The 27,704-nt window shown below is 47.4% G+C and overlaps 2 protein-coding genes across 2 annotated transcripts; one reads left to right on the top strand and one right to left on the bottom strand.

The window, feature by feature from the left end:
* Positions 1 to 1,284: 1,284 nt before the first annotated feature.
* ACTR1B (actin related protein 1B) lies at positions 1,285 to 16,006 on the top strand. Its single transcript, XM_053401564.1, has 11 exons — positions 1,285 to 1,457; positions 5,986 to 6,050; positions 6,229 to 6,304; positions 7,483 to 7,608; positions 8,981 to 9,105; positions 9,521 to 9,737; positions 10,622 to 10,714; positions 10,996 to 11,170; positions 13,100 to 13,161; positions 13,507 to 13,547; positions 13,999 to 16,006. Exons 1-11 carry the CDS (start codon positions 1,410 to 1,412, stop codon positions 14,099 to 14,101), a joined length of 1,131 nt encoding a protein of 376 aa, XP_053257539.1. The 5' UTR covers positions 1,285 to 1,409; the 3' UTR covers positions 14,102 to 16,006.
* Positions 16,007 to 19,673: 3,667 nt separating this feature from the next.
* LOC128420111 (cytochrome c oxidase subunit 5B, mitochondrial) lies at positions 19,674 to 22,529 on the bottom strand. The gene is made up of 4 exons (XM_053401563.1): positions 22,321 to 22,529; positions 21,485 to 21,555; positions 20,419 to 20,518; positions 19,674 to 19,912 (listed from the first exon to the last, which is right to left on the bottom strand). Exons 1-4 carry the CDS (start codon positions 22,436 to 22,438, stop codon positions 19,803 to 19,805), a joined length of 399 nt encoding a protein of 132 aa, XP_053257538.1. The 5' UTR covers positions 22,439 to 22,529; the 3' UTR covers positions 19,674 to 19,802.
* Positions 22,530 to 27,704: the final 5,175 nt, after the last annotated feature.

Raw genomic sequence — 27,704 nt, 5'->3', positions numbered from 1 at the left:
GCGTATAAACTTCACTTTAACTTTTCACGGTCAGAATTGGGGGGGGGGGGATGTGGCTTATATTCAGGCCAATACGGAGAAAACAGCAAAGAAGAGAGCACAGCAGAGGTTATATTTTCTGAGAATCTTCCGGAAAAACAATCTCTCAAAGGACCTGTTGATGGCATTTTACCATTGTATTGTGGAGAGTGTATTAACTTATGGTCTGTGCGTGTGGTTTGGGAGCTGCATGGTCAGGGGGGGAAAAATGCTGTCCAGGGTTGTAAAGACTGCGGAGAGAATAATTGGGTGCCCTCTTCCCACCTTGGATCAAATCGATGCTTCCAGGTGCCATAAGAAAGCTGCAGAGATAGTGCAGGATAGTGCGCACCCCGGAAATGATTTCTTTCAGCTTCTGCCTTTTGGAAGAAGGTACAGGGTTATAAAGACTAGGACTAGCCGCCTGAGAAACAGTTTCTACCCAATTGCGATTTTGGTTTTAAACGCATTGTAAGGAGTCTGTATGGGAGTATATTGTGTTTAAAAACGGGGTATCTGAGTTTTTAGGGGGCTTTCAAGGAACCAGGCAGAGGGTGTTGCTCTTGTGCTCGTGTCCTGCTCCCTGGTTTCCCACGGGCACCTGCTTGGCCACTCTGAGTAGGGGATGCTGGACTCGATGGATGGGCCATTGGCCCGGTGCAGCAGATTCTTATGTTTATTTTTTTTTTGCGGGGGGGGGTGGACACGAACACTGGATGACCTGCATCTTAGCCATGGCAACCTCTTTTTTGCGAGAGTGCGACCTGTCGCTGACCTCCTTTATCATATATACTTTGTCAAGGGCTGCATCAACACCATGATTTTCTGACACGTAACGTGTGAGTGCATCGCCGGTAAAGCAGTAGCTCACTCGACTACCCATTCACAATCCTGACCTCAGCATATTTCCATGAAAGCAAACCCTTATGTTTCCCCCCGGGATTTACTTCCGAGGAGGCAGCCGCAACACCCAATGAGGACTCGCCTCAGGCAGATCAGGGCGGGGAGCAAAGCGATGCCTCTGGCCCTTTAAGAGCCGCGCTATGACATCACTCCCCCTTCCCCGCTCCCTCCCGCAGCGTGCCCGCTCCACTAAGCTTGATGCGGAAGACCCGCCCCTCGCAGCCGAGCGGGCCAATAGCTTGGCAGCTGTCAAGGCCGGAGCCGCACCCGGGCAGGCGCATCTCCGGCTCGTTGGCGGCTGTCGGGGGTTCCGATTGGGCGAGGGAGCGTGAAGCGACGCTTGGTCCCGCCTCCCTCGGCGGCGGACACGGGCAGCGGGCTGGGTTGCGCCGCACTGGGTGGTGGTTCCCGGGCCACGGCAGCGGCGGCGGCGGCGGCGCATCGCGGAGTCCTGGGCCCGGCTTGGCCCCGCGGCGGCGGCCCCGGCCATGGAGTCCTACGATATCATCGCCAACCAGCCCGTGGTGATTGACAACGTAAGCGGGGCGGGCGGCGGCGGAGGAGCCGGGGCCGGGTGGGGCCTGGGGGCCTGCGCTGGCGGACGCGCCCCGCCCGGCCCCGATCCCGGCGAGGCCCAGGCGCCGACGAGCCCGGCTTCAGAAAGGCCAGCGCGGGCCTGAACCCCCTCAGCCTCGGAGAAGGAGCGGGCCATCGGGCCCCGTTAAAAAGAAAGGCGCTGTTGGCAGCCCGGGCTGTGAGGTGGGGGTGGGGGGCCTTGTTGCTGCTGCCCGAAGAAAGCATCGCCAAGGAGAGCAGGAGCCGAGGACGTTTCCCGCTCGGGAGGATCGTGGCCCCGCTTCCCTCCCGCTGCCGGGGGGGGGGGAGCCGCTGCCCGCCAGACTTAAGAACAGCAGCAGCAGCATCAGCATCTGCTAGATCAGGCCCAGGGCCTCTCTGGGGAGGGGGAAAGGGGATGTTGTGGGACTGCAACTCCCATCAGGCCAGACCATTTGCGGGTAAGGGCTGATAGGAGGTGGAGTCAACAATGTCTGAGGGAGCCGCCTTTTTGGCTGCCCCTGGCTTTTCTATTCAAGCCAGCAAGCAAGTCATGAGGGGACTAACTCTCCTGTTCTCCAGTGCTGAAGAGTTTAGGGGACTCAGATCCTGAAAATGGCATATAGCCATCATGGTCATGTAACATATTTGTTTTTTGTTTTAGATGTTTTCAAGGTAAGGATTGCAAAGCAAGACACATAAAATCATTAAAACAGTAAATTGCATTTATAGTGTTGGGAAACCCCTTGCTTTACATGCATTCTTTAAAACCAGGTTTGAATTCCTGTTAAAAGGATCAAGTTAGGAAATGATTGGAAAGGGTCTCTGCCTGAAAGTCTGGAGAGAGAGAGAATGGGACTAAGAAGGATCTAGGATTTTTGTCTTCACAACTGGAACTCCAATATCTGCTATGGGAATTGAATCTGGAGGATTGTCATGGCACTTCTGTTTGTTTTACAAAATAATACTTAAGTCTGAATTGTATTAACAATCATTACTAAACCATTCCTTATAGTGCTATTGTTGCCGTTATTGCTGTTGTACAGCACATTCTATTAAGAAATTATCATGCTTAGTTATTAAGTTGTGTAATAACTTTGTTGTTGATACTAGCTTTTGGTGATTAGGACTAAAAGTAACTTTGCATTCTTAGCACTTGGCATTCTTAGCAGCATCTTTCCTCTCCATATTAGTAGTAGTAGTAGTAGTAGTAAGGTAAAGGGACCCCTGACTATTAGGTCCAGTCACAATCAAATCCAGGGTTGCGGCGCTCATCTCGCTTGATTGGCCAAGGGAGCCGGCATATAGCTTCGTAGTAGTAGTAATAATAATTTTATTATTTATACCCCACCCATCTGGCTGGGTTTCCTCAGCCACTCTTGGCGGCTTACAGCACATAAAAAATTGTAAAACATTAGACATAAAAATTCTCCCTAAGCAGAACTGCCTTCGGATGTCTTCTAAAAGTCAGATAGTTGTTTATTTCCTTGACATCCGATGGGAGGGCGTTCCACAGGGCGGACGCAACTACCAAGAAGGCCCTCTGCCTGGTTCTCTGTAACTTCATTTCTCACAATGAAAGAACCGCCAGAAGGCCCTCGGTGCTAGACCTCAGTGTCCGGGCAGAATGATAGGGGTGGAGATGCTCCTTCAGGTATACAGGACCGAGGCCATTTAGGGCTTTAAAGGTCAGCACCAACACTTTGTAAGAATATAGTGGGTGGAACCCAACATTGTGGGAGTGGACTTCCACTCATGCAGTGGGAATTTATCCTTTTCCCACCTCCTCAACCCTCCAAACACTGCTGTAGCCATCCAGAGCAGATTTTGAGGGCACATGGGAGACAAGTGGAGAGGAGAAGAAGGTGAAGCCCCATTGCTTGAGCAGCATCGGATGTCACATCCCACAATATAAATGGCAGCCGAAAATCTGCCACTTAGGTAGGTCACCTCAGCCAGCTTACTTGAAGGCTTAACTATATTGTCACTTACTACTCTTGCATTCACCGTTTGTAGGAATCATAATATGTAAAAAATAAAGAAGGAAAACAAGTGCAAAAAATAATGATACCATACCTTGTATACCATACCATGCCCTTTATTTCTGAGACTGAACTTCTGATTTTTTTGCGCCATAGCTCATAAACTTCTTTTCCACCCCAGGATCATTCCAGACCCAATGTCTTTATTCAAGCCCTGCATAGCCCCATTGTTCCTAGAGGGGTCAATATCAACCACTTTCAGGGACCCTGGTTGAGATGCTCCTCACTGCGAGAAGTAAAGGGAACCAGCCAGAAGGGCTTCTCAGTAGTGGCCCCTCCTTGTGGAATGCCCCCCCCCATCAGATGTCAAAGAAATAAACAATTATATGACTTTTAGAAGACATCTGCAGGCAGCCCTGTATAGGGAATTTTTAAATGTTCGATGTTTTACTGTGTTTTATGTTTTGTTGAAAGCCGCCCAGAGTGGCTGGAGCAACTCAGTCAGATGGGTGGATGATGATGATGATGATGATATTTGCAGTTATCATCTATTCATTATTGCTAAAGACCTTATGAATGGAAAATGTACCCCAGAAAAATAAAGATTGGAAATATTTTCAGAAAATTTTCCAGTTTGGATTTGTTTTCACAGAAAATTTTCCACTGCATATGCATGTCATGTATGGAGAAAAATTGTGTAGGTATTGAATCTTGTCAGAGGTGGAGATGCAATGTAATGCGGTGGCAAAACTGTGGACGTCCTCTTTTTTGTCTGATGGCTGTCTAGCGATGGTTTCCAACACTATAAAGGCAAATTTTGCCTGAAAGAATCCTTATATATACTGACCAAACTCTGGATTTTCCAAAGTACTGCCATCTGGAGTCCATTCTTCAGCTTTGAGATGACATGTGCTCCCTAGCTGTACTTTCCAGAAACAATGGAAGACATTTATGTTTTGAAAAGTTTTCCAGGTAGACAAAAAGCTCTCTGCCTTCAGTATTAATTTTGTATTTATTGCTTTTAAACTTGTTTTCTGTACTCTTTTAAAAACTATTTTTAGCTGTTTGGGGGTATGTTTGTTGAAGATATAACTTGTAGGAGCGTTCATAGTCTTGGGAATGAAAGGTGCCTGGAGAATTCCCTGTCTGCAATGTTTCCAGGCTCCCCATGTTCCTTTCGGATAAAAGTACAAGTACAAGAAGAGGGCAAGTACAAGAAGAGGAACACAGAAGAAGTGTCTGGCATTGGATTTTCTAGGAAAGTGACTTTGCTGATGGCTCTTGTCTTCCGATAGCTCTTGTCTTTGGACTGTTTTCCGTGTAAAGGTCTTTGGCCTGTTTATGCCCATTGCTGGGGTGTGTCTGTGAAAGAGACTTGCTTATTCATGCTGCGAAGAAATAATTAGGAACAGGAATGAGAGCAGCCCAGCCTCATAGCTGCTTTTGGAGGCTGGCAAGACTAGTCAGCTGAGCTGCTACATGATCCTCCAGGATGGGCACAGTAGGGTTTTTCACTGACCGCTATTCACTTTTGGGGGGCACTTGTTCTCTTTTCATTCATAGAAGGTGCTGAATCGTGGGCCTTGTCACTAGGCCGGGGTGGGGGGACTGGCTGCCTTTCTACACAGCCATTGGGAATCTTTGTCATTGGCCTGGAGAACTAAGAGGCAGATCTTGTGACTGAAAGAAAATCAGGCTCAACTTCTATTCTTGGTTTGGATTCTTGCGCCATGGGAAGTTATTTCCCTGCACTCCCTCTGCCTTGGCTTCCACATTTCTGAGATGAAGCAGTGATTTTGACCCTTTGGGAGTGGGGCCAGAGGGCCATCTAATCAGGGTCTTAAACTCAGCTTTCCAGGGTTTTGGAGGCAGACCTCTGATCTGAGATCTCTTAATCTTGTCTGCAGCCCTTCCTCTTTTAATTGCCTTTAATTTGGCTTGGAGGAAGCTGTGGGCGGCCACAGTCTATGCCCCCATGGGGTTGTAATTGGTATGGGCCTTGGCCTTGGTTTTACAGAGTGGTTTGGTTTTACCAGCAGGCTAGGAATTTTGGTACTAAGCCCTACTCATGAAAAACATATGATGCTACCTCATACCCCGTATCCCAGAACTGTCATCTCTGACTAGTAATGTTCTCTGGATTCTCAGGCCATGATCACCCCCAGCCTTTTGCGTAACTGGAGATTCCAGGGACTTCAGCATGCTGTGTGAAGCATGGAGTCAGTCACTGAGTTATGGTCCTTCCCCTTGGTAATGTTGGAAGGAAAGGACTTATGTGAGGCATTTGTATGCCTCAAGTGCTTTGCAAGTTATGTGCATGTTATCTTTCAATCTGTGGTGACTCAGGAACTAAATAGAAGCTGAAAGGTGACTTAAACCCAAAAGAGGGACGGAGCTCATGGTGTAAGTTTTGAAGTAATGGCTGCTGGTCAGTCCTCATGAGTTTTAGGAAATGTTTCTCAGACTTTGTCTTGCACTGAAAAGTCTTTTCCCTTTCTCTCTTAACTGGTTTTTCTTCTTTCTTCAGGGTTCTGGTGTGGTGAAGGCTGGTTTTGCTGGAGATCAGATCCCCAAATACTGCTTCCCAAACTAGTGAGTGTTACTGTGATATTTGATTGATTGCCTCATCAATAATAAAGTGTGGTAGTTTTTGAAGACAATATGTGCTTAGTGAGGCTTTGTTTTTGTTTTGTTTTAAATTCACTTGCCATGGTTCATAACACTCAACCTGGCAGTGTAGACAGATAATCAGTCTCTTTTTTCTTGTCAGTGTGGGCCGTCCAAAACATGTCCGGGTTATGGCTGGGGCGCTGGAAGGAGACCTTTTCATTGGACCCAAAGCAGAGGTAAAGTCCACCTTGCCTCTGTGTGTGTTTGGGGGGAGAGGGGGGGTGTTGACTCCCTATTTTGTGTGTGTTCCCTTTGCGTTTGACAGAAACATTTTGTAGCCGTCATCCCATAGGGTTGTAGCTAACAAAGTCCCACTTAAAGTAGAAAGATCATTAAGAACATAGATAATTGGGCGTGTGATGGATATACATGCCTGCCTGCTGCAAAGGTTGTGGGTGTTGCACATTGCCTAGATAGTCTAGTAGAGAGTGCTGGGGAGGAGCTAGTGGCGCATCTTGGTATTAATAACATGGGCAAATGTAGTCATGAGATCCTGGAAGCCAAATTTAGGTCGCTGGTAGGATGCTGGAGGCTGGGACCTCCAAGGTAACTTTCTCTGAAATGCTACTGGTTCCATGTGCAGGACTAACTTTGTAGTTTCAATGAGTGGGTGAGTCAGTGGTGTCGAGAGGAGGAGTTGGATTTGTTGGGCATTGGGGAATATTGTGAGGGAAGCCAGGCCTGTACAAAAGGGACAGGCTCCACTTGAGCCAGGATAGAAACAGACTGCTGGTGCCCAAAATGAAAAAAGGTGGCAGAGCAGTTTTAAAACTGATTGGCATTGTGTGGTGGGGGGCTGACAGGAGCGGAGGAGGGTCTGGCTCAGAACAAATCTCCCTTAGGATGAAGAACATAAAATTGATGAAAATTTAAATGGGGTGGCATAGAACAAGGCACTGTGAGTGCAGGGGCACAGGATGGCAGCTCAGAGAGACCAAAGCACCACAGTTAAAATGCAAGAGACTTGGAAGAGAGAGCCTGGCCAGATGTGTGCAAGCTCTGAGGTTAGAAGACTCCTGGCCAAGATGGGCAAACCAGAGTGCTAGGTCTTAGCAGACAGCACTGATATAGTGGGGATAACGGCATCCTGGTGGAGTGCAGAGAACCAGGAGGACACAGTTACCTCCACGTGTAAACTCTATACGAAAGACATACCGGAGGGAGTGTCACTCTGTATGTCAAAGAAGGCATTGAGTCCAGGAAGCTAGAAATCCCCAAAGGGGCAGGCTCCCCCACAGAAGCATTGTGGGTTGTGATACTGCACCCCAAAGCCATTGAGTACCGGGGACATGCCATTATCCTCCTGATCAAAATGCTCTTGCTCCAACACATTGCTTACTCTTTCCTTGCGCAGGAGCATAGAGGATTGTTATCTATCCGGTATCCCATGGAACACGGCATTGTCCGGGACTGGAATGACATGGAGAGGATCTGGCAGTATGTTTATTCCAAAGATCAGCTGCAGACGTTCTCAGAAGAGGTAATAGTTGCAAGAACAATGCTTCTAGCCAGCCTTTGAATATTAGCATTAGGTGGGGGCCTGGGAAATTGCATTTGCTGTACCTTTATGTGACACTTCCCCTTAGCTGCTCTTTTAGACAGTTACAGTGCAGGCAGTCCAGGGGTGAGGTGTGGATTTCATTAAGGAAATCTACACCCCCCTCCTCATAGTAAGTTGAGTACTGCTGCTTTGGCTTGTGATTCTCTTGCTTGCTTCCCAGTTCGGAGCCTGGTCAAGTGCCAAAAGGAAACATGAGTGATGATGCTCTCAGACTCTCCTCCTGCCAAAATAGGGTCAGGGAAACATGGTGGAAATCCCTTTCACCTGTAAGCTGTGAGCCTGCACAATCTCTGGGGCAAAAGGCAGCCTTGGGATAGATGTGGCTGGAAGGTGACTATCTTCTACTGTCAGTCCTGGAGAGTGTTATTACTGATCCATTGGGTGACCTTCACAGTCTGATCCTTCATGCCTTGAGGAGGACCTTCTTCTGTACGAACCTCTCCGGCCACAGGAGGCCTTGAGGAGGCAGTCTTGCTCACGTTGGGGACGGAGGACTGCTTGATGAGCATTCAAAGTCCAGCTTCTTTCTGCATCAGCAATGTGGCGGTCCCTCTGGGAGCTTGGCAGGGCATGCCTGGTTTTTTCCAGGCTATGACTGTTAACCCTTCCTAGGAAAATAGTTTCTGGCTGGTGTTTTTTTGGTGCCTGTCAAGGAGATGCCAAATTTCTTAATTTTCTGTGTTTAACTTGTGGACTTTTAATCTCTTTAACTCAAGGGGAAAAGAACTAGAGGCATATCTTAACAGATAATTAAACCTTCACCCTATCCCTGGAAAGATGTTTCTCGTTCCCTGCAAGTTGATTCTCAGAAGGAAACCTTGAATTCCTTCTGGGGTGCGCAGATATGAAGGCGCTTCACCCTCTGGGTCCTTGTGCTGGTTCTTTACTAATCCTGAAGAAAGGCAGCAGCCACACTTCTGGCTGTTGTGATGCAGGTCTGCTGGGAAGTTGAGGAGACTTGGAGGGAGGGACACTGTATTCCGCAACATCAGTGGATCAAATTATTCCTGGAGAAGAGCAGTTTGATAGAAAGGTCAACAGAACATTTAACAGTTCCCTCAGTTTTAATGGATGTGCTGCATTTAGCATTTTAATGTGTGTATCATTTTAGGAGCCAACAGCTTCTAGTAGTAAAACCAGAGCATCACTTCCTGAAGGGGCTTCTGTGAGGGCAGCTTAGCAGAACTTGGAGCAGGCTACCAGGAAAGAGTGTGTGGACCTCCTCCAGTGAATAGCATGTGGGCATTCAGCCAGTTTTCCCCACGACTGTCACTTCCTGCTTTCCTTCCAGCATCCAGTTCTCCTGACAGAAGCCCCGCTAAACCCCAGCAAAAATCGAGAGAAGGCCGCCGAGGTTTTCTTTGAGACTTTCAACGTTCCAGCTCTTTTCATCTCCATGCAAGCTGTCCTCAGCCTGTGAGTATCCAGCCTGCTGGAAGGTTGGGGAGGTGGTTGCTTCTGGCATTGCTTCACTGTGATGACCAGAAGACTTTGGATACTTTTCTCTTCTGAGCCTAATCTGTTTCCTGTGCTCTGGAGGGCCATGGCCAGACTAAGAACATAGGAAAAGCCTGTCTGTTGGATCAGGTCAAAGGCTCATTTAGTCATTTTGTAGTTCCCAGCATACTGCCTCCAACGGTGGCAGTAGAAAGCTGTTATGGCTAGTTGCCATTCATAGCCGTGTCCGTCATGAATTTGTCACATTCCCTTTTCTACCCATCCAAATTGGTGGCCGTTACTGCATCTTGTGAGAGCACATGCCATAGTTGTTTGAAGAAGTCCTGAACTAATTACCCTTCTTGTTTCCCTCTGCTCTCTCTCTCTCTCTAAGCTACGCCACTGGCCGCACTACAGGGGTGGTGCTGGACGCAGGGGATGGAGTGACACATGCGGTCCCCATCTACGAGGGCTTTGCCATGCCTCACTCGATCATGCGCGTAGACATTGCTGGGCGAGACGTCTCCCGTTACCTCCGTCTGCTGCTACGGAAAGAGGGCTATGACTTCCACACCTCAGCTGAGTTTGAAGTCGTGAAGACAATAAAGGAGGTGAGGTTGGGGCAGATGGATACATGCCTGCCATGGGGGGGGGGGGAGGGATATCCTGCTCCTGCCGAGAGACAGTCCGAGGATTTAAATAAGGTGTTTTTGGTTACTGAGCAGCACACTGGACTAGACCTCTAAAGTGTTAACAATCTAGTTCCAGGTGACCCCTGTCTTTAAACACTCCTCTGTAGAATTGGAGCAGTAACTGGCCGATTGATTCAGAGAATGTTCCCTAAGAGCCTTGTAAATCAGAAAGAGGATATGGTTGAGCAGTGCTATGACAGTCTTCCCAGCTAGATGGTGCCAAGTCTGATTCTTAAACTAGTGCATTTTCAGTTTACATCTGAGGTCGCAATGATCTTAAAAGAGAAAAGTTCGGATGAACCAGGGGTTTCTTTTTGACATTTCCATCATATACTGAAGAGGCAAGCAACTCTTGAGTTTAATGAGTCAAAACTGTGTGCTTCTTAAGCAGTGCGACCACCTGTAGTCAATTTTTCACACATTCTGCATCCATCCTCAGGTATATGTATACAGCTTTTCAGAGCTGTAGCCATGGAAGACAAATACAGGAGCTAGGAAGTTCTTGAAGCAATTTACTACATGCTGTCCATAAAATAAGACAATGTGGTTGTCTGCAGAGAGCAAGAAAACCAGGATAGTTCGCTAATTTGGGTGAACTATCCTGGATTGGGTTGTAGTATGAGATTGTGCAAGATAACTGGTCTATGTCATGATCGAAAGTGCATCTGCAGTGGGGAGGCTTGAATTCTGGCCCTCTGTCCAGTTAGCTCGCTGTGGGCCTGGGTGGGTGGAGCTGCTAGGAGTTCTTCTAGCAAGTGTCTTCCAGTACCCAGCTGCCTCACATGCTGCCTTCCTCCTTGCAGAGAGCTTGTTACTTGTCCATCAACCCTCAGAAGGATGAGGCCCTGGAGACAGAGAAGGTGCAGTACACGCTGCCTGATGGAAGCACTTTAGATGTAAGTTTTTGAACTGGAAAAGGGGTCTTGCAGGAAATCTTGAGGTTTGGGGCTTCTTCACATTGCATTTTGCAGTAGAGGTGTTTGCAATTATTTCTGGAGAAGTTTTGCAACGTTCATGCTGTGTACAAGAAGGTGGTTGACACAAACTTCTCACAGTCATGCAGAACCCCCTAGTGACAAAAAAGACTGTCTTTTGAATGCTGTAGCTGTTGTGGGTTGAAGTAGAGCTTATTTGTCCCCTTGCCCTACTTTGATTGGCACTGTGGCTTTCCTGGCAGGTTGGTCCATCCCGGTTCCGAGCCCCTGAGCTGCTGTTCCAGCCGGACTTAATAGGAGATGAAAGCGAGGGGATCCATGAAGTGCTAGCATTTGCTATTCAGAAATCTGACATGGACCTGCGGCGGACATTATTTGGGAATATTGTTCTGTCTGGAGGATCTACACTTTTTAAAGGTATGGGGGCTCCCCAGAAGAGGTAGAGAGCTTGTTTGTCTTATAAGAGGAGGCTGCTTCACACCATGAATTGTCAGGTAGTCCAACTAGCTGCATATGGTCTATTCTTATTGGGAGAGGCCTGAATGAAAGGTTCTCAGCCTGTGAATGAGCTCTGGTTGAGACTGTGGAGAACCATTGCCAGTCAGATCCTGCATGAGATCTGTTTTAGCTGAGGAATGCTAGGAATGGAACTTGGGACCTTGTGTATGTAAAGCATGTATCATTCCAGTGAGCTCTTGATATGTGTAGGAGACAAAGTGCTGATATTAAGAGGCTGGGTTTCTGACAATAGTCTTCCTCTGTGCCCTCTCTTGCTGCCCTGTTTTGTGTGAAAGCTTCAAAGCTTGCACTGTTAAAACCTCTGGCACACCCAGTCTCATGCCCTGCTTTCAGCCGAGCATGTAACTCTTGGGATGAGTCTCTGCTTCTTTCTGTGTTAGTACATATCCAAGTCCCCTCTGCACTTCCCAGTCCTCTGGAGGACCATTTTTGCCCTGAAAAACAGGTGTACATTGCAGACGATCAAGCACCAGGATCTTGGAACCCTTCAAGCAAGATGACTTCAGGAAGATGTGTTAACCTGGAAGAGGGAGGGGTGTTAAAAACTACAATTTTACTGGTCTACCCCCAATTTATTTGGCGTTTCCTACAAATCAAGAATAGTGTTGGCATTGTGAGGAGCCCTAGCAATTACTTAACACTATTGATAAAGGAGTCTTGTTCCACACACCCAAAGGTGGTGGCGAGGAGGAGCATATGTAGAACATTAGGTTTCCAGTGGAGGCCAAATTAACCCAGTTCACTTTGGATGGAGGCTAATAGTTAATAACTTCTGGGACTCAAAAAGCTTCCCACCTGCTTCCCCAGAGTGAGTTGTCTTATAGCAGAATCTGCCAACACAGCAGTTAAATTGGAGATTCGTAGATCTTCATGGGCACCCGAGCTGCTAAATGGGGCAGGGTATACAGTATATCCAAAGTGTGCAGGGATACTAGATAAATATCTAAATATTAGTACATGAATAGGAATGAATATGCACACAATACAAACATGCAGACAAACTTGGATCAGGATTCTACAGTCTATTTCATCGTAACTGCATGTGAATCAATGTTAAGGCAAGACAAGAAGTGTGTAATTGCCCCAAGCGGAGGGCAGTGTCCCTATTACAATATTAATATTTTTTGTGGGATGCAGGGAAGTGATTACCAGAAACGCCATCCAGGCTTTCTCTGGCTTTTGTGTCTTAGGCAAATACTGTCTTAGTTTTTCTTTTCCCTTTCTGAAAGCCAGAGAGTGAATGGCTTTTTTGTTTTAACGAAACAAGTTCAATGTCATATTTGGGAATCAGAATTGTGGCTTCCCCCAGGCCCTGTTCTCTACAGATTCCGAGTGTGTTTACTTTATTTATACAATACCTATTCCACTTTTTATATAACACATTCAGAGTGATTCATGAGAATATCAGAACAAAGCATTAAAACAGTTTCTAAAGGATGGGAGGTGGAACAAAGAATAAAAAAGAACCATAAAATAGCAGAAAGCAATCATCGAAAGCAGTTTGCATCCATCACTCACAAAGAGCCTCAGAGAATAAGGTCTTCACTTGAGCTTTAGACAAGAAGAGTTTGTGCCTGCCAAACCTGGCCAGGGAAACAAAAGTTGCCACCACCACCACCTGGCCTCTGAAGGGGCGGAAGGACGCGGACATTTCTGCTGTGAAGAGATGCTGAAAAGCTAACTGTGTCCAGTCCTTTTTGGGATTGGCATTGGAACGATGAGGCACTGATGTTTGGGATGTACCAACATGAAATGTAGTCGATACTTGACCTCTATGGTACAGTGCCTTGAACTCTAAGCTTCCGCACTTGTCTCTCAACTCCTCAGGTTTTGGAGACCGGCTGCTCAGCGAGGTGAAGAAACTTGCTCCAAAAGATGTCAAAATTAAGGTGAGGCTTTGGAGGAACTCCGGGCCCCAAGGCGGTTTGTGTGCAGTGACCATGGTGGGTGGAGGAGGAGCAGGAGGAGCAGAGAGATCTGGTTTCCAATACACTCTCCATAACGAAGGCTGGCAACTCGCTCTTTAAAGGGAAACACAAAGTGTCTGAATTTTCTTAAGTTGCTAAGCTCTGTACTGGAGGATGCATTCTCTTATTACAAAGGCAAGGATCTCCAGGTGATGTTCCAGTGGAAGGAGGGGTTGGGCTCTGGTGCTCAGAAGGGCAGTTCCTGTGTGCGCATGTACCCTTGTTCCCCGGAGGCTATGTCTCTGATTTGTGCTTTCTTCCTTGCAGATCTCTGCACCTCAGGAGAGATTATACTCTACATGGATTGGGTAAGAGCATTCTGCAGGGAGGGATAAAAACAACCCCTGACCCCTCTGGCACCTCGCATCAGGTGCTCCTATTGGGCTTAACAAAATTGGTCAAGTTGTCCTTAGTGCACTGAGGCCTCCACAGAAACAGAGGGCTGTGATGTAGAGGCTTTTTCTCAGCACAGGGAGCCTGATACTGCAGCATGAACTTGGGTTGGGTGAGGCAGCTCCTGTTCTTCCATCTGGAAAGTTCTCCTGTGCTTGGGTTAGTTTCAGAAAATGAACTGGCTCCAAGTTGTGAGTGGCAGTGGAGCCGTATGTCCTGGATCAGGAGCGAGGGTTATACCATCTCTGGTGGGCATTCTCTGTGCGGCAATTGCATCGGTGGGGGGGGGGGGCTTCATTTCTCCTGTGTTTGCATGCCTTGCTTCCTTTGGCCAGGCCTGCTGATTCTGTTCTCTTTCCCCCACAGTGGCTCCATTCTCGCCTCCCTGGACACGTTCAAGAAGATGTGGGTGTCCAAGAAGGAGTATGAAGAGGACGGGAGCCGGGCCATCCATCGGAAGACATTCTAGGGCAGGGGCGGGGGGGGGGGCAGGGCAGCAGCAAGGCAGCTGGTGCCTGTGGGCGACTCATCCAGGTTGTGTCTTTTTTTCTCTTAACCCTTACTTGTCCAGGGCTGCTGCATCCCTGCTGGCTGGGGCCAATTCCTGCCTTCCTCCCAGGCCTCACGCTTTCCTGTCTTAGTGCCCTGTCCGATGCATGTTGCTAGCACGCACCCCCTTGGGAGGGAGGTGCAGCTGTATTTCGAGGCCTTGGCTGTGGTGGAGGAGGGCAGCAGCCCCAGCCAGGAAGGAAACTCAAGCTCCATTCCACTTTCTAATCTGTTCCATGAGCCTCACTGCTGCTTTGACCTGGTGCTCATTGTGCCTGTCAGCTGGTAGGAAGGCTGTTTTTTTCCCCTGAGTAGGGAGCTGTTGTGCGGCCTCTGGCTGCCCTGCCCTGGGGGAAAGGTGCCTGCCTGCCTGCTCCATGGTTTGTTGCGGAAATCTCAAACGTTCAGATGCCCCCCAAAAGGAATAAATCAGTTTGTTGATGTGACTGCCTGGGGCAGTTGCATTGCCTGCCTAAAGCATAGGAAAGGTGTAGGCCAGGAGGTGCTATCGTCCCCCTCAAGTTCCCCTGCCTTTTGAGTGGCTGTGTCTGCCAAGCAGTCTTCAGCCTGCTTCTCGGAGAGGTCCTCCTGGCAGGGCCTCACTCAGGGCTCAGTGCCAAGGTGTTTCAAGGAGTGCTGAGGAACTCTTGCCTCAGTGCAACCCAGCCACCCCGCTCTCATGGACTGCCAGATTTGGTACGAAAGAGGATCTTGGTTACCTCTTGGAGGAAGAGGTATAGGAAGGGAAATAGGGCAGGGGTCTCTCCCCACCGGCTCTGCCCTGTCCAGTCCCAGGGGAGTAGGGTCAGCATGCTGTTAGTTTCGGTTAGAAGTCTGTGAGGCAGCAGGAGATAGAAGAGTCCAGCCGTGACATCTTCTGGGCCTGGTGGCTTCTGCAGTGTGGCCTAGCCAGCTTCGAAGGGACTATCTGTGATGGCAGAGGAGGAGGAAGATTGTCTGTGCTTCCCCCTTTTGAGAGTTGATCTGCTCATGTAATGCAAGAGAATGTTGCGAACTGGCTATTGGACAAGACAGGATGGGATGACCGCAGTTGGAGGGGCCTGCAAATCCTTTCTCCAGGCCTAGCACTCTGCTGGAGTGCGAGTCAGGGGGAAGATAAGGAGGAATACTCTCACCTGTCTGTCTTTTAAGCTACCACACTTACAGGTGCGCCCTGCATCTCCAGCTTGCCCCTCTTGGGAGTGCCTGCTCCTCTCGCTGGGAGTGCCTACTCCCTCTCCCTGCACCCCTTTTATCCTTCTGCTTCCTGTAGGAAACAGTGGCTGGGCCTCCTTGTTCACGGACTCTCTGATGTGCATAGGCTTGACCTAAGGTCCCGATTCTGCTGCTGTTCCATTAAAAATTGCCAGGCCATGCTGGGTATGTAGAGAATCGCACTGGGTGGGATTGCAGAACATGGGAGGAGGACTGTCCTGTGGCAGCCAAAGTATATACAAGAGCTAAGATGATGGGAAGCTACCCAGCTGCCTTCTGCTGACTCCAGGTGCATTGCAAAGATAGATGCTCTTTGTAGCCTTGGACTGGAAAGGGTTAAAAACTTTTTTTTTAAGGAAATGAATTAATTTAAGAGACCCCCTGTTGACTGGTGGGCCCATGGCTCCACCCCTCCAAGTGTGTGTATATTGGCTTCTCCATCTTATCGACCTATCGTGATCTTATACCAAATGGAGGCAAGAGCAAGCCCCCCACCCTCCAAAAAACTATACACCCCCCCGGGCTGCAATGTACAATAACACAGTTGCCTGTATTTTTATTTTGTAAATTCATTATAGTAATAATTATAAATTAACAGCCAGTGGCTTTGCATGGGTCTGAGACTGCTGTCATTGCTCAAAGGTGGTGTGGTGTCTTTACTGTGACTAATTGGGAACAGTGCATACAAGAACGCAGGCAGGAGACTTCTGTGGACCCCAATATACACTAGGAACACATAGGGCTAAATTTACCAGTGCATGTTTTTGAAAAGGTGAAGGGTTAGAGCAAGGACTGAGGTCAAGAGATAGGTGGCTAATGGACAAAATGGCTCTACAGATATCCGATACTGATCCCTCTGCCTTTTCAGTAGACATTGCATGCAAAACAGGTAAAAAGCTGCTTTGAACTGCTGAAGAGAAAGCAAGGTGAAAATACAACCATATGTGTAGACAAAAGCTTTGTCTACACATATGAAAGGTGTGTTTTGGTGTAAACTGCTTAAAAGTACATTTCCCAGTACGTTTCCGAGCACAATTCAAAGTGCTGGTGTTGACCTTTAAAGCCCTAAACGGCCTCGGCCCAGTATACCTGAAGGAGCGTCTCCACCCCCATCGTTCTGCCCGGACACTGAGGTCCAGCGCCGAGGGCCTTCTGGCGGTTCCCTCACTGCGAGAAGCAAAGCTACAGGGAACCAGGCAGAGGGCCTTCTCGATAGTGGCGTCCGCCTTGTAGAACGCCCTCCCATCAGATGTCAAAGTGATAAACAACTACCTAACATTCAGAAGACATCTTAAGGCAGCCCTGTTCAGGGAACTTTTTAATGTGTGATATTTTAGTGTATTTTTGTTTTCTGTGGAAGCCGCCCAGAGTGGCTGGGGAAACGCAGCCAGATGGGCAGGGTACAAATAATAAATTATTATTATTATAAATTATTATTAAAAGGGGTTCATGCTTGTCAGCAGCTTCATAGGCTACTGTATGTGGAAAACATGCTGGGGAGCCAGAATCTCTTACAGCTGTGATAGGCTATATGCAGTTTCAAACCAAGCTGCACAGATTATATTGTGGCAGACGGAGATGTTCACATGGGCAAAAATGCCTAAAAACCCTTTACTGGGAAAAGGAAACTAGGAACAAATGAGGAAAATTGTGCTAGACAAGAGACATCCTCTGCTTTTGTGGTTCTGGAAGAATTCTAATGAAGACACAAAGAGGGAGGGTTGCTTGAAGGAAAGAAACCTGTATTTTCATGGAGCTTTAGAAAGATTTCTTCATAAGTAATGGGAGAGGGGCTTCTCCGAGACATGCATGAGCCATGGGAACCTCTCTTTTGTAGGGGTGGTAATGTGGCCTTCCTGGAACAGCCCAGCTGAATACTGCAGGAATCTTGATGCAGGACTAGGGTTTGAACAATCCCTACAAGACAAAGATGGCTTGTACTGTTAATGTGACCAACAGCAAGTTTCCACATGCTTGGCCAAGAACCCAATCTTAATGAAGAATGTTTTCAATCTTCCATAGGGACTGCTTAAGTATGTCATAATTTTGGAGAATGTTCTCTGAAGCAAGAGAGGAGGGGAAATGGCTTGAGCTTAAGATATATTGCTGGATGCCAAAGTGCAACCATCTACCCACGCAAACCTAAGTTGCTCTTTCAAGCAGCATCAGCAATGACTCTTCCAACTAATCTGTTCCCTTGAAGCCATGGGTCACTTTCCCACCAAGTTTTGCCTTGGATCAGTTAGCTAGCACATTTTCTCCTCCTGGTTCCTGGAGGCTAGGCTAAATTGGTCTGTAAGGTAAAAGTAAAGGACCCCTGGATGTTTAAGTCCAGTTAAAGGCAACTACGGGGCATGGTGCTCATCTCGCTTTCAGGCCGAAGAAGCCAGTGTTTGTCCATAGACAGCTTTCTGGGTCATGTGGCCAGCAGGACTAAACCGCTTCTGGTGCAACGGGACACTGAGCCAGAGCACATGGAAACGTCGTTTAATTTCCCACCACAGTGGTACCTATTTATCTACTTGCATTAGTGTGCTATCAAACTGGTTGTAAGTAGTGTCTGTTCAGCTTTAGAATGCTAAAAATTAGAAAGCTCACATATCTAGAGATAAAAGAACTAAGGTCACTGGTAGATTTGTACAGCTGCCCTTTCAAGAGAAGTGACACCCACTTTCCTCCCAGAAGAGCTGTACCTCACTCAAAAAAAGGAGGGAGGAATACCACCACCCTCTTCTGCTCCAGCACAAGAGCAGCTACAGTAAAAAAAAAAAGCTCCAAGGCACACACAGCTACCGTATTTTTCGCTCGATAACACGCACCTGACCATAACACGCATAGTTTTTAGAGGAGGAAAACAAGAAAAAAAAATTCTGAAACAGTGGATGTATCATTTTTGTGCTTCATGCTGCAGCCACAGACATGTGATTTGACGGTGAATTTGGGGTAGCCCAATGCAAAGGTCCTGAGGATCCATGTGGATCCATGCTTTGTAACCACGTTTTTGCACCATTGCAGCCCCAGGCAACAGTGGGTGCAATTTTTTTGGTGCAGGCTGTAGCCATGGACATGCTATGTGATCTGATGGTGAATTTGGGGTGACCCAATGCAAAGATCCTGAGGATCCATGTGGATCCATGCTTTGTAACCACGTTTTTGTACCACTGCAGCCCCAGGCAACAGTGGGTGCGTGATTTTTTTGGTGCAGGCTGTAGCCATGGACATGCTATGTGATCTGATGGTGAATTTGGGGTGACCCAATGCAAAGATCCTGAGGATCCATGTGGATCCGTGCTTTGTAACCACGTTTTTGCACCATTGCAGCCCCAGGCAACAGTGGGTGCGTGATTTTTCTGGTGCAGGCTGTAGCCATGGACATGCTATGTGATCTGACGGTGAAATTGGGGTGACCCAATGCAAAGATCCTGAGGATCCATGTGGATCCATGCTTTGTAACCACGTTTTTGCACCATTGCAGCCCCAGGCAACAGTGGGTGCGTGATTTTTTTGGTGCAGGCTGTAGCCATGGACATGCTATGTGATCTGATGGTGAATTTGGGGTGACCCAATGCAAAGATCCTGAGGATCCATGTGGATCCGTGCTTTGTAACCACGTTTTTGCACCATTGCAGCCCTGTTTTTGCATCAGATCATTGCTATGTGATCTGATGGTGAATTTGGGGTGACTCAATGCAAAGATCCTGAGGATCCATGTGGATCCGTGATTAGAACCACGTTTTAAGTAGGGAGGGAAGGAAAAACATAGAAGCGACAAGGAGAACGAGAGGGGTGTGCAGAGAAGCAGCTGGCTAAGAATGCAGGAGAGGGGTTTTACCGGAGGGAGGAAAGGAAGGCAAAAGTCCCCCCCCCCACAAGCCAACCAGCTCTCTCTCTCTCTCCCCCCCCAACCTGCATGTTGCCTTCGAGTCCCAGACGCACGGAGAGGAATTAGAAGGAAGGACGCTCTGCTTGCCTGGAGGGGAGGGGTTTTCTCTGCTCTTTGTTCCGTTTGAGCAAACACAGTAAGGAAACAGAAGCGGGTGGGCAGTAAGACCCTGAGGCAGAATGCAGGAAAGCAGCAACTTCCTCCTTTCCTCCCTTCTCCGGACGATTTGATATTTGCCTGATTTTTGCCTTCACTCGCGCTTGTCAGCTCCAGGGACCACACATTCGCTCAATAACACGCACAGACATTTCCCCTTACTTTTTAGGAGAAAAAATCTGCGTGTAATAGAGGGAAAAATACGGTAGTTTTAGCAGCTGGGTAAAGAGAGAATTCATTCACACAATGAGTCAAAGACTTTATTAGGTTTCAAGGAATGTGATACATCGTGACATAAACAGCTACGTAGCTCAGCCCTCTATCCAGAAATCATAAATGGAGAGCTCAGCAAAGCTTTGAAGCCAAATCAGGGCAATTGGTAGCCAACCAACTTGTAATGGGCTCCACAGGAGGGGCAGCGCTGGGGATTTCCCTTGTGCAGCCAGAACCAGATCACAGTGCTGTTGTCCTCTTCACCTGCAATGCGTGGGATAAAGTAGATTAGGCAAGATACTGCAGACACATTGGCAAAATGTACATAGGAATGATGACGGGGTTGCATCTAGGCAATACAAGTGGATTCAATAAAAGAGCAAGCACAAAGAAAAAGTTGATTAATAAACTAAATCACCAAGAGTGAATTTAATAGCCACTCAAGCTATTAAAGAAACTACTTTAGGCAGAGGCCATTTATGAGGCTTGTTTTGTTACACTGATCATGTCTAAGAGTTCAGCTGCATCTGCAGGCAAGCCAACAATTTGCCTTCACAAATTTTGCAGATGTTCCAACTCAAACATGTCACATCTTCAGCCATATTCTTCCCGCCTACCCAAAGGAAGTTCAACACAAATGAGATGCTCCCCCCCCCCCGGCAACACTGATTTCACATACAGATAAGTGACCGCACAAGAAAGTTCCCTTGAAATGATGTGAACAAACAGCACTGAGCCAGAAGCTATTTCTGTATTTAAGAGAGACTTACAGATGCAGCCCACAAGCCTCTTGTCTGTAATTGAAGGGACTATGTTGGGGTCTTCCTTTGTTCCAGCATATCGTTTGGGTGGTAGCATGTTGTAAGGATCCTACAAGCAGCAGGAGAGTTGAAGACCACTTTAGAAACCAAAAAAATTACTGCACATGTTCCCAGTAACTATTTGCCTTTCCCACCCCTGAGGTTTGTGGCAGCAAATCAGCTTGCAGCCGAATGCCCTAGACATCCCCCCCCCCTCCAGCCAGTTATTCTATTTGTATAATTTTGTGACTAAAATACCTGATTTCCAAGCCAAGATATGAACTCAACCACACCCAGCCCTACAAACCTGACAGTTTCTCAGATTCAGTTCAAGTACTGTACTATGAAGCAGATAAAAACCAGTCTCCATCTCTCATTTGATGGAAGCACCAGAATGTTATTTATTTATAAAATGTTCTATACTGCTGTATCATAAAAATATATTGCAGTGGTTTACAACATTGTAAAACAATAGAGTAAAATAAAAAATCAGATACAAAAGGGAAAAAATAAAAACGAGCATCAGTAAATTATTGTGGGGGATCTACTCAATTGATTTCCATTTAGCTGAATACTGAATAAAGAGAGAAAATGTTTAGTGGGACAGGCTGTTGCTGCTACCTAATAAATTCATTTTTAAGTCTAAAGTATTCTAAGTGATCCAATTACAGTGGTATCTTGGTTTAAGAACAGCTTAGTTTATGAACAACTTGGATTAAGAACGCTGCAAACCCGGAAGTAGGTGTTTTGGTTTGTGACCTTTGCCTTGGAAGCAGAACATGTTCCGCTTCCTGTTGAGTGTGTTCCATTTGTAAACTGAGTCCCCCGCTGCTATGGGAAAGCACGCTTTGGTTAAAGAACACTTCGGTTTAAGAACGGACTTCTGGAATGGATTAAGTTCGTAAACCAAGGTACCACTGTAAAAGTGCCAGTGTTCTGGGGGAAGTTACCAGTTTTTTACCATTTATACTAAAGGAGCACAATCACAACACAGTTTTATCAATAAAGGTCATTTCCCTTGCTTGTTTTTACTCACCAGCCCCTTCTCTAAAGCTTTCATGGTTTTCCTCTCCATTCCTGTAGCCTGTTCTTCATCACTGGGAATACCTAGGATAGAGAACAACAGTGAACTGTTGGGTATGAAAGAGTCTTCCCTATGTCAGGGAAGACACAAAATATTTGTTTTCCTACCAGTGAGCCTCTTGGCATCTGTGCCCCTGGCATTTATCACTTTGTCCAGTCCATGTCAAGTGATCCAATGACTTTTACCATACCATTTTAAATTGCGTTCCGTTTCTGTTTCCTAAAAGTAGTATAAGAGAAGGCCCTATATCTGTTTTGAGATCCCAAGTTGAAATTTTGCAGGAAGCTCTTTGAAATATTAATACATTTGGAGGGGGGGTGGATTTTTAACCGTATTGATTTTTAAACCACTTTTTAAAGTATAAATTTTGTAACTTAACTTTATGTGCCAAATCATATTAAAGCCTATGAAGTTCTGAAGAGATTGGAATTTTTTGTTTTGAAATATCTCCGTTCTGGACTGAGCCATGTTTAAGGTTTTTGTGCAGTCCGGCAAATCCCCCCAAAATTAAAAACGGAGACCTGGGACTTTCTCTTCTACTGTACTACTTTTAGGAAACTGAAAACGGAAGCAATATAAAACGGCGAGGTAAAAGTCGCTGGGTCCCTTGGCAGGAGGCGACCCTGGAGAAGAGTGAGGGTCCCTCCAACGCGGCCCGCATTCCCCTCGCATCTTCCCGCCACGCCCGGGGAGACCAAGGCGGCCCTGCCCTCCGCGCAGCCCCCGGCGCAGTCGCGGCCGAGAGACCCCAGCAAGGTCCCCCCGCGCCGCCTCCGCCCGCCGCTCACCTCCGGCGCCCATGGAGCGGGCGGCCCCCGTCAGGCGCAGCGGCCCCCGGCCCAGGGGACTCCGGCCCGCGCTGAGCCCTCGCAGGGCCCCGCACACCCGCAGTAACCTTGACGCCATGGCAACCCTCAGAGCAGAGCGAGAGAGAGGCGCAGAGAGGCAGCCTCCCCACAGGATCTCTTCCGCTTCCTGCCCTTCACTTCGCCGCCTAAGAAGACGCCCGCCCACCTAGTCCCGGTGTTAAAAATAAAACAAAGCCCCCATTGGTCGCGACGCCCGGTGGGCGGGCCCAGGGCAGCAGCGCCCTCGCGAGAAGGGCCGGGCGGGAGAAAGCGCCGGGCGGAAGAGGCGGCGGGCGGGAGGCGCCATCTTGAAGCCAGAGGCCGTTCCTTGGGAGTGGTCAGCCCGGCCGTAGCAGAGCGCGGCCTGCCTCCCGGGAAGCTCCAGCTGCTCTCCCAGCCCGGATGGGAGGGGAGTCCAACACGTGTGAGGAGATCCCAGCCCGAGTCCTGACACGCCTTCATTCCTGACAGGCTCACGTTGGGCTGCCGTGCGTCCGGACTTTCCCGGACAAAGAGTGATGTCAAGGGCGGGGTTTACGTCCGGGATCTTAGACAAATCAATCGAAAAATCGCGGTGTTTTGTGGCGTTTTTGTATAGAGAAGAAGAAGAGCTCAACAATGTTGGGGTCTTCCTTAAAAAAGCTCCACAACAACTTTTTTTTGGGGGGGGTCCAGGTTTTTACTTTTTGAAACGTGGCACCCCTCGGCTCACACCAAAGACGCATCTTTCCTTGATGTGAGGAAGTTCCCCGTCCCGCGCTGGGCGGAAGTAAACCCAGCCAGCCTCCCTCTCTTCTCCCTTCCCTCTGACAGAGCCTGGCGTCCCAGGCAGGGCAGCTGCTCCCGGACTCTGGCCTTGGGCTTCTGCCTCTGCCTCAGTGCCCCCTTCCTTCCATGGGGCAGGTGGGGCAGCACATCAGAAATGCCTGCGTGGCTTGGATGCCTCTGTGTCCGCGTGGCGTCTGAGCGCCTTTACTGGCCTGGCACCGGATTTCTGGCCTGTTTCCAAACATGCTGTGGCTGTCCCTCTGGTTGACTGTTTTTGTATTTCTTCTTTAAAATATATTTCCCCTCTATGCCTGGGCTGAATATAAGAGGAAATACCTAGAATCTCACCATGTCAGCTAGATAATTGCTGCAATTCAGGATTATATATGCCAGCCTTCTTAGGGTCCCCACCATGGTGCCTGTGGGCAGCACTGTACCTACCAGTATCTCTTACAGCACCTGTGAAAGGTCTCAGTAAATATCCCCTCACAAATCCAAAATGTATGAAAGACTTGCTCTTCCTGCTCAGTTCTTGTTACATTGAACTCTCACCACTCCAAACATGTCCACTTTGCAGTGGGTGACAGGAGTGGATGCCCACTTTCTCTTCTGAACAAAGGGGAGGTGCACAGGGCTTCTCTTTCAGAGCAAGTGAAGTGGGATGGTGGCAGGTGTAGTTCCCTTTCTCTCTCACTGGTGAGGGTGGCTGATGCAGGGGCATGCCTGCAACATTTTGTGCACCAATTTCTCTGCTCTTTAAGATGTGCCAGCCATTTTGTGTTATGCAGCACTCCACTCCTGGCACCCACTTTGTGACTGGCATCCACAGCACTCTCTCAAAATCCGATGTGCTCACTGCTATTCAGGACAACTTGCAAGTAAAACATTAGAAAATGCAATGAAATGACATCAAAGCAAATATATAAAGCAAATACATTAGGTAGGAAATTATTTATTTGGTAAAACAAACGAATAGGTAAAGGTAAAGGGACCCCTGACCATTAGGTCCAGTCGTGGCCGACCTTGGGGTTGCAGCCAGCGCTCATCTCGCTCTATAGGCCGAGGGAGCCGGCGTACAGCTTCCGGGTCATGTGGCCAGCATGACTAAGCCACTTCTGGCAAACCAGAGCAGCGCACGGAAACACCGTTTACCTTCCCGCCAGAGCGGTACCTATTTATCTACTGCACTTTGACGTGCTTTTGAACTGCTAGGTGGGCAGGAGCAGGGACCGAGCAACGGGAGCTCACCCCATCGTGGGGATTCGAACCGCCGACCTTCTGATCGGCAAGTCCTAGGCTCTGTTTAACCCACAGCTTGAATTTAAAAAACCCTCTTTACCATCTGATGAAAGAACAAGTGAGGGAACCAGTCAAGCTTTCTAGGACCAATAATTCCATTATATTTGCTGCAAAAACCCCTTCCATATCAACCTGCCCTTACTCTAAGATCAGCAACTGAGGCCCTCCTGGAGGCCCATCCTCAGTATCAGATACCTGGTGTGCTCTCCTGGGCCCAACTCTATATAGGTGGCTAGTTAAGATGCTTCTTTTTGATGGGCACTTAAGGAGAAAAGCTGCAACTACTGCATTAGCAATGATTTGTTGTTGTTCATTAAATTTCCATACCGCCCTTCATCTGAAGATCACAGGGTGTTTTACAGTATAAAAACACAAACATAACATAATGACAAACAAAAACAATAACTCCAAACCCACAGTTAAAAAGGCCAAAGATTGTTTAATTTGCCAAAGGCCTGGGAGAAGAGAAATGTATTTGCCCCTCCAGGAAAGGCTCACTCTCATGTTGCAATTCTCTGGATCTCATGGAGGAGGTGCACGAAGGAGGGCCTCAGATGTTGGTTGCAGAGTCCAGGTAGCTTCGTAGGGGAAAGATGACCCTTGAGGTACTGCTGTTTAACACTTTATTGGGACAAAAAACAGCACTTTGAATTGGGCTCGGAAACTAATTGGCAGCCACTGCAGTTGGATCAGTGTTGTCTGCTCAAACCGTCTTGCCCCAGTGAGCAACCGGGGCCCCAAATTCTGCACCAGCTGAAGTTTCCCAGCTGTCTTCAGAGGTAGCCCAATGTAAAACGCATTGCAGTAATCTAACCCAGAGGCTACTAGAGCATAGATGACAGAAATTAGGCCATCCCTGTCCTTTGATGTGTCGTTACATGTTTTTAAAGGCTCGTGTCATTTTGTGGGTTTTTATGGATTTGCCTGTTGGAAAAAATCCTGTGCCTTTATGCAAATTATTTAAAATAAATGAGTTTGTATACATACTTAAGATACGTATGTCAGAGGCTCATTTATAATTCTATTTCATGAATGATTCATGTTCTTATGTAGCATTGTTTTATAATTTCTGAATGTCCCATGATCATGATCATATTATGAAGCAGTCGTGTTCTGTGTTATACATCAGTGGTTCCCAATTAGGGGTTCGGGGACTCCTGGGACTCCCATGGAATGCACCCAGGGGCTCTGCAGCCCCATCCCTTGCCTCCCCCTCAACTATTTTTTTTTTGTCATTTTTGCAGGGTTATATCACAAATTGCATGGTCTGTTTTAGTGCTGTGCAATTTTTCAGTATATGGGCCAAAATTGGTTTTGAAATCACACTGCAATAACGATTTTGACCCGGCAATACATAGCAACAGATCACTCCTCATGCGAGGGAGAGCAGGGCACCCGGTTGCGCGTCTCTGCCTTTCCCTCACACTGATGGAGAAGATCACCTCAAGGGACTGTGGCCCCACCTTCCCCTGGCACTGAGGCAGAGCAGCTTTTCTCTTATGTTTAATTTTTTATTGGTTTTTACACGTATTTTCCAGCATATCCTTTTAAACATCATTTCAAATTTTTTGGCTATCACAGCCTAGGACTTCCTTCAACCTTGACCGGTGGTTTTCTAAAATCTTTTCTAATTGTGCATTTTGTTACTTTTATTTACATTTCCAACATTTTTGTCCTTTTCTTTACATTTCCAACATTTATTGTCTGTTTTATACATTTCAGCTAATTTCACTAGTGTTGTACATCATTTTCATAACATTTTCTTTCAGTGCACTGCAAGCAGTAAATTTTATTCCCTCTTTCCACAGTTTCGCCCAATCTATTTGTATATTGTGACCAACATCTTTAGCCCAATGAATCATAACCGATTGAACTTCCTCATCTTTCAGATGCCATTCCAATAATAATTTGTACATTTTAGATAATATTTTAAATCTATTATTTAATAACTCCAATTCAAATTTGATTTTGTATATCCAAATCCATTTTTTCTTTTTATCCTCTTTAAACATTTTGTTGACTTGACGATAATGCAACCAATCATTCACGAAACCTTTTACATCTTCATATGGTTTTAGCTTCCATTGGTTCTCCATCTCTGTTACTAACTGCTCATAGGTGGCCCAATTTTTACCCATGTTTATCTTTTTTACACTCATTGCCTCAAGAGGCGAAAGCCACCATGGTGTCTTGCGTTGTAATAGATTTTTATATCTGCCCCAGACCTCATACAATGACTTTCGAAATACAGTCATACCTCATGTTATGTTTGCTTCAGGTTGAGCGTTTTCAGGTTGCGTCCCGCGGCGACCCAGGAAGTACCGGAAAGGGTTACTTCGGGGTTTCGCCACTCGCGCATGCACAGATGCGCAAAATGATGTCACACGCATGCGCAGAAGTGGTGAATCGCGACCTGCGCACTCGGAGACGCGGGTTGCATTCTGCTCAGGTTGCAAACGGGGCTCCGGAATGGATCCTGTTCGCAATCCGAGGCACCACTGTATGTGGTTTCCAAATCCTTTATGAACTTTTACTTCATCATACCAAAGATATGCGTGCCATCTAAATCTGTTGCCAAATCCTTCCAGATCTAAAAGGTCTTTATTCTCCAACAACATCCAATCCCTTAACCAACAAAGGCATGATGCTTGCTTTTCTCACTCAGCAAGAAAGCAGCCACAGAAGGACGTGCATCTCCACTGGATGCCCCACGGACTGCGGCTTGATGCATCCCCACCCCCTCAAACCATGCAGTGGAGGTGATGCCGCTTCCTTTCCTCCCCCCCCCCCAATCTCTGCAGCTGCTGCTTCCTGCATTGTGGGGGGATGTTGGGCTAGATGACCCTCGGGTCCCTTCCAACTCTCAGATTCTGTGATTCCCTCATCTCCACGCCTGATCAGCAGGCACCCCACCTGTGCGATCTCCGTGACTGCTCCTTCCCTCATCCTCACACCTGATCTTCAACTTCAGGCATTGTGATATATCAGATTATTATTATTAATGATTGATTTATTGAATTTATATACTGCCCTATATCCGGAGTTTTCAGGGTGGTTCACAGAACAAAATCAAAATACAAAACCACAAAATACAAAATCAAAACCACCCAATAACGATGTTTAGCTGCTGATATATCACAGCGTTGAAAACCATATAACACTCATCCCTAGTCTGTTTTTTTTAGTATACCTAAAATCCTTAAAAGACGCCTGCTCCTTGGGAGAAAGGCAATGACAAACCTAGACAGCATCCTAAA

This window comes from Podarcis raffonei, chromosome 8 (assembly GCF_027172205.1).
Source record: "Podarcis raffonei isolate rPodRaf1 chromosome 8, rPodRaf1.pri, whole genome shotgun sequence".
Classification (NCBI taxonomy): Eukaryota; Metazoa; Chordata; class Lepidosauria; order Squamata; family Lacertidae; genus Podarcis; species Podarcis raffonei.
Note: the sequence above shows the minus strand (reverse complement) of the source record. Positions and strands in the feature narration are given on the sequence as shown.